The sequence below is a fragment of the Dama dama genome, chromosome 3 (genome assembly GCF_033118175.1).
Source record: "Dama dama isolate Ldn47 chromosome 3, ASM3311817v1, whole genome shotgun sequence".
Classification (NCBI taxonomy): domain Eukaryota; kingdom Metazoa; phylum Chordata; class Mammalia; order Artiodactyla; family Cervidae; genus Dama; species Dama dama.
The window spans coordinates 41,361,766-41,374,599 of NC_083683.1; the positions used below are offsets into that span (position 1 = coordinate 41,361,766).

A 12,834-nucleotide genomic window follows, 5' to 3' on the forward strand; every position below is an offset into this window, starting at 1 on the left:
GACTAGATCTGATAGACAGAGTGCCTGATGAACTATGGACGGAGGTTAGTGACATTGTATAGGAGACAGGGATTAAGACCATCCCCATGGAAAAGAAATGCAGAAAGGCAAAATGGCTGTCTGAGGAGGCCTTACAAATAGCTGTGAAAAGAAGAGAAGCGAAAAGCAAAGGAAAAAAAGGAAAGATATTCCCATTTGAATGCGGAGTTTCAAAGAATAGCAAGGAGAGATAAGAAAGCCTTCCTCAGCAATCAAAGAAATAGAGGCAAACAACAGAATGGGAAAGACTAGAGATCTCTTCAAGAAAATTAGAGATACCAAGGGAACATTTCATGCAAAGTTGGGCTCAATAAAGGACAGAAATGGTATGGACCTAACAGAAGCAGAAGATATTAAGAAGAGGTGGCAAGAATACACAGAAGAACTGTACAAAAAAGATCTTCATGAACCAGATAGTCATGATGGTGTGATCACTCAGCTACAGCCAGACATCCTGGAATGTGAAGTCAAGTGGGCCTTAGAAAGCATCACTACGAACAAAGTTAGTGGATGTGATGGAATTCCAGTTGAGCTATTTCAAATCCTGAAAGATGATGCTGTGAAAGTGCTGCACTCAACATACCATCAAATTTGGAAAACTCAGCAGTGGCCACAGGACCGGAAAAGGTCAGTTTTCATTCCAATCCCAAAGAAAATCAATGCCAAAGAATGCTCAAACTACCGCACAATTGCACTCATCTCACACGCTAGTAAAGTAATGCTCAAAATTCTCCAAGCCAGGCTTCAACAATACATGAACCGTGAACTTCCAGATGTTCAAGCTGGTTTTAGAAAAGGCAGAGGAACCAGAGATCAAATTGCCAACATCTGCTGGATCATTGAAAAAGCAAGAGAGTTCCAGAAAAACATCTATTTCTGCTTTATTGACGATGCCAAAGCTTTTGACTGTGTGGATAACAACCAATTGTGGAAAATTCTGAAAGAGATGGGAATACCAGACCACCTGACCTGTCTCTTGAGAAACCTGTATGCAGGTCAGGAAGCAACAGTTAGAACTAGACATGGAACAACAGACTGGTTCCAAATAGGAAAAGGAGTATGTCAAGGCTGTATATTGTCACCCTGCTTATTTAACTTATATGCAGAGTACATCATGAGAAATGCTGGGCTGGAAGAAGCACAAGCTGGAATCAAGATTGCCAGGAGAAATATCAATAACCTCAGGTGCAGATGATACTACCCTTATGGCAGAAAGTGAAGAAGAACTAAAGAGCCTCTTGATGAGAGTGAAAAAGTTGGCTTAAAGCTCAGCATTCAGAAAACTAAGATCATGGCATCTGATCCCATCACTTCATGGGAAATCGATGGGGAGACAGTGGAAACAGTGGCTGACTTTAGTTTTTTGGGCTCCAAAATCACTGCAGATGGTGACTGCAGCCATGAAATTAAAAGACACTTACTCCTTGGAAGGAAAGTTATGACCAACCTAGACAGTATATTAAAAAGCAGAGACACTACTTTGCCAACAAAGGTCTGTCTAGTCAAGGCTATGGTTTTTCCAGTGGTCATGTATGGATGTGAGAGTTGGACTGTGAAGAAAGCTGAGCACCGAAGAATTGATGCTTTTGAACTGTGGTGTTGGAGAAGACTCTTGGAAGTCCCTTGGACTGCAAGGAGATCCAACCTAAAGGAGATTAGTCCTGGGTGTTCATTGGAAGGACTGATGCTGAGGCTGAAACTCCAATACTTTGGCCACCTCATGCGAAGAACTGACTCATCAGAAAAGACCCTGATGCTGGGAGGGATTGGGGGCAGGAGGTGAAGGGGACGACAGAGGATGAGCTGGTTGGATGGCATTATCGACTTGATGGATGTGAGTTTGAGTAAACTCCGGGAGTTGGTGATAGACAGGGAGGCCTGGCATGCTGCGATTCATGGGGTTGCAAAGAGTTGGACAAGACTGAGCAACTGAACTGAACTGAATTTTTATTGCATTTTACAAAAGTTTTGGTCCATCATGGATGTGCAATTTAAATATTCATTTGCTCACCAAAGCAGTGTGAGAAGCACTATATTAGACTACAAGCATCCTGAACATATATTCCATGCAAGGTTTGATCAAATAGCACAGTGAAGTTATATAGCAATTTTTGCCTCTACCAGTTTCTTCATTCACTTGCAGATGCTTCAAATTTCCTTGAGGAGGTCCTCTGTCTATTTAACCATGACTATCAGAAAATATGTAAAATAGATACAATGTGCTCATCCTAGAGATAAATTCTAAGTTTTCCAGAAAACAGCAGTTTAGCATTTTCTTCTCCTCCTCCCTCTACAATTCCCTATACAATAGAGACGGTTGGGGCATAGCAGCAAATACATATGCAGTTTATTTTCAAAAGTATTTATTTACCAAGTTTATCATTTTTTTTTTTAAATGACAATATGGTTGTCATCAACAGCTCAGGGTGATCAAATATTGCCATATATGTGTGTGTGTGTGTGTGTGTGTGTATTAATTTTAAAAGGGAACCTACCAATATAGTCAAGGGTTACATGAAAAACAATTCATGGGAAAAATAAATTAGCAATGCTAAGAAATTTTTAAGAAAAATCTTCCAAAGCTAGAGATTTTTCACATAGGAAATAGGTCTCCATGTGCCCCCTCGACCAAGTACAGAGCAGAGGGGATTGTTTGGTGGATGTTACCCACCTTTAAGTGTAACCCTCTTTTCATGTTTACATAAAAGAAAACAGAAAATGATACTCTTTTCAGAGACATAAATGGGTATATATTTTGTAAACCTACCACTCCTCAATAATTCAGTTAATAACTGCCATCTAAGTAAACCTGGATGGTAACTTAATTCACTTCTATTTCTTTTAAATTGCTTTCTCTATTTCAAACTTTTCTTTTCTAAATCTTAATATCCTGCTAAAATATAACTAAAACAAAGTAACACCAAAAGCACTTTAACTGCCAATGAGTAACGAAACTTGTGAAAACTTGCAGGTACAAAGGAGTGCATGAGAAAAATGAATATGCAGCCAGACACAGCAACTGTTTCCCAACAGGTTTGTTCAAGTTTACAATTACAAAAATTGAAAATAGAACTTTAAAAAAGTTTGTTGGTAAAATATCTATTTTAAGTGTCTTTCTAGGAAATTGTTCATATAGAAAAACAGTTTTGAACACCAACATTCTTTACCCATTGCTGTACAAAATTCTACTGTAGCAGAGATTTCTGCAAATGGCCGAGAAGAAATATTATCCTTGTAATAACTCTTTATTATGAGGATGAAAAGTTTAAAAATTTGGAGATAGAAATATAAAGGCTGTATTTTTCAGAAATCATCTGGCATACTATACATACATGAGATTAATGCACTTGAGAAAATTTCTGTCTTCACATAAATGTGTGAATTTACTAATATAACCATGTACTAGAAAGCATATACGTGTATATACATGTTAATTTAATGATACTGAACATAGTGAAGGATAGGGAAAGATGTAAAAGAAGATAGTCAGACTTCAAGAAAATATTAGCAGATACTTACAATATGCAAAAGTTTTAACACATCCACAAACCTGTAAAAAACAGCAATGAGAGATATGTTTTAAATGAACCAGTGAGGAAACAAATAGTCTTTTGAATTGGAAACTGGATACCCACACTTTTTCTGAGCTCATGATCTCCTTGGCAATATGATGGACTTTACGTTTCATTCCAGTATCTTCACCCTGTGGATAAGAGTGCATTAAGAAAGCATGAACTCATAAAAGGATAAGGAAGATCAGCTTGGAGTTACTCAGATGTACATTCAAGCTCTGATACTTTTAGGTTTCTTTTTTTTTTTAAATAGGTTTCAACTAGAACACATTTCATACTATATAATGTCTCAAATGGCAAACATGAAGAATTAGATCTGGTTATTAAACCATCATACAGGAGAAGCTGAAAGCAATCAGTAATCCTCACTGTTATCAATGCTCGACTCATGGACTACCCTGAGGAACCCCAGAAGCCCAATGGGGCACACTGTTAGTGGCACAAAACTGAAGCTACATTCTGCAGGGAAAATGATCCCTAAAGACACCACATGAACTTGTGTTCTTGGGGTGCATGCAAGTAATTTTAGTTAGTAACTATTTAGTAGGCATGTATAAGAGTACTTCACCTTCAGTAAAGCCATCTTAAGTCAGACAACTTAAGTGCAGACTGGAAAGTGCTCCTCAGTAGTCTGTAACCTCACACATCACAGCCATAGGCTTTCTCAATTTACTGAAAATACCTTTTAGAAATATGCTCTTCCTGGAACAGATTGTTCCCTCATAGTCTTCAACTCTGCTGATACACTAATCCTGGACATTTCCCCTCTAGAAGTGAGACAATACATTTCTGTTGTTTGGGCTTCCCTGGTGGCTCAGTGGTAAAGAATCCGCCTGTCAGTGCAGGAGACATAAGAGATATGGGTTTGATCCCTGTGTTGGGAAGATCCCCTGGAGGAGGGCATGGCAACCCTCTCCAGTATTCTTGATTGGAGAATCCCATTGTCAGAGGAGCCTGGCTGGCTACAGTCCATGGGGTCTCAAACAGTAAGACAAGACTGAGTGACTAATACTTTCATTGTAATTTTGGGTTGCAGCTGCCTCCTAATATCACTGAAGGCAGAGTTTATATTTCTTATCCTCATCCTCTTTGTTATTCTGAAATCATTCCCAAGAGGAAGGACGTACCATTTTTACTCCATCATTTAAAAATCTGAAGTTAGTAATTCACTATCCAAAATCACTGCAGATGGTGACTACAGCTATGAAATGAAAAGACGCTTGCTCCTGGGAAGAAAAGCTATGACAAACCTAGAGAGCACCTTAAAAAACAGACATTACTTTAGGTCCGTCTAGTTAAAGCTGTGGTTTTTCCAGTAGTCATGTATGGGTGTGAGAGTTGAATCATAAAGAAACTGAGTACCAAAGAATTGATGCTTTTTAACTGTAGTGTTGGAGAAGACTCTTGGAGTCCCTTGGACTGCAAAATCAAACCAGTTAATCCTAAAGGAAATCAGTCCTGAATATTCATTGAAAGGACTGGTGCTGAAGCTGAAGCTCCGATACTTTGGGCATCTGATGTGAAGAGCCAACTCACTGGAAAAGACCCTGATGCTGGGAAAGATTGAAGGCAGGAGGAGAAGGGGACAACAGAGGATGAGATAGATGGCATCACCAACTCGGTGGACATGAGTTTGAGGAGGCTCTGGGGGTTGGTGATGGACAGGGAAGCCTGGTGTGCTGCAGTCCATGGGGTCACAAAGAGTCGGACACAACTGAGCAACTGAACTGAACTGATCCATCATCTGATAGCATGGTTAGTAGGAGAAAACAACTTCACCATCAGCTAATTCATTGCTCTGCATCTGAAAACACTTCTGATCATTAAAACGACCAGGCAATGCATGAGACAGGGTGCTCAGGGCTGGTGCATTGGGATGACCCTGAGGGATGGGATGGGGGTTCAGGATGGGGAACACATGTACACCCATGGCTGATTCATGTCAATGTATGGCAAAAACCACAATATTGTAAAGTAATTAGCCTACAATTAAAATAAATTAATTAATTAAAAAAATAAATAAAACCACCAGGCAACTCTTAATTTTCAGATTCCTAGGTAACTGTCTTGGAAATTCTGATTTTGTACTTCTGAAATGGGGCATGAAAGTAGATGCTAGAAGAAGGGATTGAACATAAATAAGAAATAGCTCCAGGCTTCAAGAAATGAACAAGGGAGCAAACCACACATACAAATAACTATACGTAAGGACATGGACTTCCCTGGTGGCTCAGATGGTTAAAAATCTGCCTGCAATGCAGGAGACATGGGTTTGATCCCTGGGTCAAGCAGATCCCCAGGAGAAGGAAATGGCAACCCACTCCTGTATTCTTGCCTGGAGAAGTCCATGGATAAAGAAATCTGGTGGGCCACAGTGCTTGGAGCTGAAGAGTCCAATAGGACTGAGTGACTAATACTTTCACTTTCCCTTTTCATATATAAGGACAACTGTGAAATGTGCTGATATCTTGAAGGAGACAAGGATCATAATCAGGAAAAGATTCACAAAGAATAAAAAATTTGATGTCACTCCTTAAACAGCCATAAAATACTCATATGCCAGATACTATACATATCCACTGGTCAAAGCCAGAAACCTGACTCGACTCTCTTCTCCACCCTCTATGATCACAACTGAATCATTGAGCTCTGTTGATCTGTACTTCTGAATAATTTATTAATCCTTTCCTGTCCTTTCATATTGCCTCCTTATTTCTAGTCTACACTACTGCAGTAATCTCAGTGGTTTCCTTGCTCTAGATTTACCCCCATTGCAACCACTCTCTGCACTGCCACTAGACTACTAGGTTCTAAACTGCGAATATAATCACATCTGTTCTGAGGCTGAAGCACATTAGCAGCCCCCTATCACCGAGCTTTCTTTTCGATGTGTATGAGACATTCTACAGTGAGGGTCTAGTTATCTTCACTAGTCTCATTCCTACTCCTCCACAGTGTGCACTCTCTACTCCAGCCAAACTGGAACCACCCTGAAACTCCAAGTGTGCTCTGCCTGTACATGTCTGTCCTGCTTCCACTTCCCTCCTTACCGCCTCCACCTCTCCCAAAGATTTCTCCTCATTATATTCCAACCCATCTTTTAAAGTGGCAGGCACTCCGTTTTCTCCTTGACAAAGGCTGCCTTTATATTCTCTCCCTACCACCCTTGGGGATGTCATTTGGATGACAAGATTATTCTCTTACTGGTGTAGAGTTTATAGGACTTAACCCAGTGGGTTGTGTTTAATTTGCTGACATGTCTAAATCCTCTCTAGTCTGTGATCTTATTCACCCTTGCCCCCTTATGCACCAAGCACAGTGCCTGGTTCACTCTGCACTTAAGATGCATGAATGAGCAAGTGTACAAGGGCGCCTACCATTTTCTCAGAATCTAGACCAAAGAGCACTACTTTTGAGTAACATGAAAATGTAAATTCAAACTAACAAACAAAAGGCTCATTACAGCTATTTCATGTAAAAGAAACAGAATGTTGGACTAGATGATTAAAGGTTTGCTGCTTCAATTCTAAACTTCTAGGAGTCTGTATATTCTGTTTTCTACTTTACCTTTTAAATGAGGAAGATGGCAGAGCTAAAGAAGGACGGAAACTACTAGAAAATGATTCAGAGGATTACAATCAAAGTAGAGAGAAAGCCAAAGATAACCAAAAAACAAAATAAAAAGCTCTATATTAACTCCAACTTGTAAGAACCATGATTCTGACCCAAGTTAAACTATGATGGGGAAGTACATCCCACTGTAAAACCTCAAGAGAGAGGCCTTATTTGGTGTCTTAACTTCTCTGTCAATGTAAATCCTCACTTAAAACTACATCACATTTCAAAGGAGGCTGCCTGTTAGATAACTGCATGTCCCCAAGTACACAGGTCATGGAAGTTGAAACAAGAGTCACAAATGAGATTACTTTGTTAAGGTAATAAAATAATCCAAACAAATTCCAAACAGAACCTTTGATCTGAAATTTAGTTTTATGTTCTGATCTCCTGATAACAGCCCAGCTTTGTAAATTCTTAACTGTCTTCTCTTCTTTTCATATTTGTTCACAAGTAAAATCCAGTGAAATTTATCCATTACTTTAAAACAGAATTCGTAAAAGACCTCTGCTATATCACTTGAGTTCTACTAAAAATAAAAAAACTGAACAACCAGATTGCCCAAGAAACATCTCCATATCATTAAATAATCCCACAAATGAGGTGACACAATGATGAACTAAAAAAAAAAGCCCTCTTAGGTTTTCACCTCTCTCTTCATGGTATGTATTATATGAGCTGTTAAACACACACAAAAAAAAACTGTGGGGGAGGGAGGCAGAGAAGTCAATATTTAGGAGGGGTGAATAGTGGTGAATATTCTAACCATAACAAAGCAGAATGAATAACAGATCTCATTTTTAAACAATCATTTATTAAGTACTGAAAATAAAGACTAAAAAATTGGAAAGAAAAAATTAGCATGGCTACTCCTTCCATCCCAAACATGTTCCATCAACATCATTCAGATTCTGTGGCTCAAACTAAGTTATTAGCAGTGACAGGTTTTGGCTAAAAACCTCAGTTCCAGAGGTTCCAAGGCAAGTTATTTAACCTGTTTTTAAAAAGTCCCTTTCTTCATGTGAAGAAGAGAAAAACAGTACAGTTGTCAAATCTATACCCCAGGACGATTTTGAAGATTAAGTATAATAACCTGCACCATAGACAGGCACAGACACACAGATGTGGTAGAGGGCAGTTTTCTTGCCTTTATGGTGGCACTTATACCTTTCCAGGAATCACTTTCTGAACATTAGCTTGTAGTTCCTTCACAAGTGAAAGATAAGGGCTCAGCAGCACACATTCTTTCTTCTCTCCTACTGAGTCTGGCACCTTCGTGAGGGAATGTTATTGGCATCTAGACACATATTTGTGATGTGCCCATTATATGTCCATGGAATATGGTATTTGCTATAGTTTGAAATAAGTCCCTCCAAAATTAATGTTCGAGTCTTAACCCCCAGAACCTCAGAATGTGACCTGATTTGGAAATAGACTTGTTTCAGATGTAGTAAGTTAAAAATGAGGTCATCTTGGACTATGGTATGCTCCCAATCTAGTAAGATTAGTTTCCTTATAAGAAGAGGAGACACACACACACACACACACACACACAGAGGCACCACACCACATGATAATGGAGGCAGGACTGAAGTGCTGTGGCTATAAGCCAAGGAACCCTACGGCCGGCCGGCAAATCACAGCAAGAGATGAGGAAAGATTCTTCTTTACAGGTTTCAGACAGAGCTCAGCCTTGCCAACACCCTGATTTTGGAATTCTGACCTCCAAAACTGTTAAATAATTATATTTCTGTTTTCAAGACACTCAGTTTGTGGTACTCTGTAACAACTTCCCTACAAAACTAATACAATCGACCATAAACACAAGCACAGAAGTATATTACACGTGTTTAATGTGCATAAATTTCTTTGGGTCACGAAGACTTGCAAAGTGTTTTGGCAACTATTAGCCTGCTTGAGACTCAGAACAACATTACTGTCCCGCTGAATAAACTGAGAAATTTAAAATCAAAAAAGTTATAAAAGAAGGTCTACTCCTATGTTTCTACTCCAAAGACTTCTTTTGGAAACCATCACCTTTTTTCCTTGAGTTATTGGCTGGCTACAGCCACATCTGTGGTCCCCCCTTGGCTGATGTACATAGGACTGTATGATATGCATGTGCTGTCCTCAGTCACTCAGTCGTGTCTGACTCTTTGTGACCCCATGGACTGTAGCCCGCCAGGCTCCTCTGTCCATGGGATTCTCCAGGCAAGAATACTGCAGTGGGTTGCTATGCCCTCCTCCTCTGTACTAACCTTTCCCTTAGCACAATTATTTTCCCTTTATCAGGATTTTTATCTTCCTCTAACAACTTTTCTGAGATATAATTTACATTTCATAAATATATTTTTGTCTTTTCAAAATATATAACTAAATGGTTTAAATATTCAGGGTTGTGCAACCATTACCACAAGCTAAGTTTAGAACATTTTTATCACCCTCAAAAGAAACTAGTGGTTCCGCCCAACTCCATGATCCAATACTTTATAGCACAGAAATGAAGTCTTGTGATTAATAAATATCAGAGTCATTGCATTCTTATCACGTTCTGGACAGTATTCCAAGACTTTACATATATCAACTAATTTAGGTGACACAATTCTATGAAATAAGTATTATATTTTTCTTCAAAACATTGAGTTCTTTAGCTCAAAGAGGTTAAATAATTTGCCCAAGGCTATTGAGATCATAGGTGGTGGCACTGAATTTAAATCTAGACAATTACAAAACATGTGCCAATCATTTAAGGCTGAAAGTTAATTTAAACAAAGCAAAACTATAGTAAAGAGGAAGCACAATGGTCTGATGAATTATGACACAGGAGTTAAGTGACATGGATTTTCTCTAGGGCTTGATAAGTTTGCTATGTGAATCCTGTCAAATTCCATTTTCCTGTAACATTTCAACACATTCTGGGGATATTGCTGTAACACTAATTTTTTCCATTGCAACTATTTCTTTATTCAAAGAATTATGATTTAAAATGAAACATATTCATATCAAACTAGAAAAACAGTGTCATGAACACCCATGTATCTGTTATACATCTTAAATAATTACCAGTACATGGACAATCCCACTTCATGTATACAGAAAACACACACATAGTGGATTATTTCAAACCACATCTTCAGGTACTACTGACAGCAATCTTTATTCTATCCCTAAAAAGATCTGATTGAATATGAAATGCATCTAATTCCTTTCTTACAAATAGAATCACTGGCAGTACAGGAAGCAATCCTAAGAAGGGTTTTTATTATCAAAAGAAAATCAAAGGACGTTACCAAAAACAGTTTCTCGAAAATTACTAAATAATCTCTAAATGATATGTTCTTTGAAATAGGAAAACATCTCAGGCACGTATAGCAAGAATTAAACTAGAGAGATGTTTTATAAGGTTTTGAAAACTAAGGAAGGATTTTATGCCTATCATTACAATAAATATTACTTCTGAGTGTCCTGAGAGGCCCAAAAACACAAAAGTAGAAACTTTTAAATACCAACAACATACCTGTTTATCGTCCAGCAGATCAGGCTCCCCTTTACTAGAAGCAGAGCTGACATCATCTTCATCTGAACTGTTGATGACTTCCTCTTCATCTGAAGGAAGGTCGCCAAGACCAAGGTCCAGATCACTGTGTCCCTCCTGGGATGCTCCAGAACTGCTTCAATAGAAAATATTGCATTAGACACCCTTGAGAACAAGAAATCCTACCAAAAACAAATTGTGAGGGCTTCCCTAGTGACACAATGGTAAAGAATCTGCCTGCCAATGCAGAAGACACAGGTTTGATTCCTGATCCAGGAAGATCTCATGTGTCACAGAGCAGCTAAGCCCATGTGCCACAACTACTGACCCTGTGCCCTAGAGCTTGGGAGCCGCAACTAGTGAGCCCACATGCTACAACTGCTGAAGCCTTCATGCCCTAGAGCCAGTGCTCCGCAGAGAAGCCACCACAATGAGGAGCCCGAGCATTGCAACTATAGAGTAGCCACTGCTCGCCACAACTAGAGAAAAGCTGACACCGCAGTGAAGACTAAGCACAGTCAAAAACAAAAAATAAAAATTATACACACACACACGTATGTGTATATATATGGGCTTCCCTGGTGAATCAGATGGTAGAATCTGACCACAATGCAGGAAATCTAGGTTTAATCCCTGAGTCAGGAAGATCCCCTAGAGAAGGGAAAGGCAACCCACTCCAGGATTCTTGCCTAGAGAATTCCATGGACAGAGGAGCCTGGTGGGCTACAGTCTATGGAGTTGCAAGAGTCAGACACGACTGAGTGACTAATACATAGACACATACACACATAAACAAATTGTGTGAGGTAAGCAAAGCACATCTAAGGGATCTGGAAGGATGGAAAGAGATCAACCAAACTCTCCCTTCCCTTTCCCCATCTCAGTTGTCAAAAATCCAAATTCATCTTGGATTTAAAATGGATCATCTTGAAAAACATGTTTGTTAGGTTTTTGTTTTTTTTTTTAAAACAACAAACCAGTGAATATAACATAAAAAAGGCAGACTCACAGATACAGAGAACAAACTAGTGGTTACCAGTGGCAGGGGGAAGGTACAATACACTGGGTGTAGGACAGACTCAAATGCATTGCACAGCATGGGGAATATGGCCAATATTTTGTAATAAATGTAAATGGAAAGTGATCTTTAAAAATTGTATTAAAAAAACCAAAACAACACCCAATGACACTTTCCTGCTGGTCCAGTGGTTAGGAATCCACCTGCTAATGCAGGGGACACAGGTTCCATCCCTGGTCTGGGAAGATTCCACATGCCAAGGGGCAACTAAGCCCGTGAGCCGTAACTACCGAGCCCATGAGCCACAACTACCGAAGCCCACATGACCTGGAGCCTGTGCCCCGCAGTAAGAAAAGCCACCTCAATGAGAAGCCGGAGCACCGCAACTCCAAAGTAGCTCCTCTTCTGCGCAACTAGAGAAAGTCTGCAGCAATAAGGACCCAGTGCAGCCAAAAATAAATAAATAAAACTAAACAAATCTTAAAAACAAAAAATAGACCAAGCCCAACATGTATTTCTGTGACAGGAAGGTGGGTAAGGAGCAAGTTTCCGACATGCCCCTATTCTATGCTCTAATATACCCTTACTCTAGATAATTTCAAATCTCTACTATCACAAACCAAGAGGCCTCATAAGAGGTGGCCTGGGTTACTGATCACGTTAATGTTTCAACACGAGAAGAGGTGTTGCTTCCTTAGGTCTCAGAGGTTTGTTTTGTTTTTTTAAAAAGCAACTAACAGAAAGGGGGCTCATGTCAAGGGATGTTCTACCCAGACGCCTTTGTGGTCTAAGATGTGTGTCTAAGAGATCTGTGCGCACGAGGGAGAATTTTGAGGTAGACCAAGTATGGACTGAGAACCAGGCAAATTGAAATGACTGGCCAAAGGAAACCTGGAAGAAATGTCCCATAAAAGTAATTCAAGTCACGACGAGGGCCTGACTCAGTGCCTCTCTCTCCCCCTGAGTCCACCCACGTGTCTGTCTACGCGTGCTGGACTCTTTTTCCTCTTAACAAACATTTTACTTATTTACCTAAAAAAAAATAAAAATAAAAA

At 39.5% G+C, this 12,834-nt stretch overlaps 1 protein-coding gene across 2 annotated transcripts in view; it reads right to left on the reverse strand.

Moving 5' to 3' along the window:
- FGD6 (FYVE, RhoGEF and PH domain containing 6) overlaps positions 1 to 12,834 on the reverse strand; it is a 117,441-nt gene that overhangs the window by 60,192 nt on the left and 44,415 nt on the right. Inside the window, exons 3-5 of one of the 2 annotated variants that reach the window (XM_061125966.1) lie at positions 10,744 to 10,897; positions 3,675 to 3,742; positions 3,559 to 3,589 (exon numbers count right to left, since the gene is read on the reverse strand). In XM_061125966.1, the coding sequence (XP_060981949.1) occupies positions 3,559 to 3,589; positions 3,675 to 3,742; positions 10,744 to 10,897 (253 nt within the window). The remainder of the gene's footprint in view (positions 1 to 3,558; positions 3,590 to 3,674; positions 3,743 to 10,743; positions 10,898 to 12,834) is intronic. The other variant, XM_061125974.1, reaches the window with a different exon arrangement.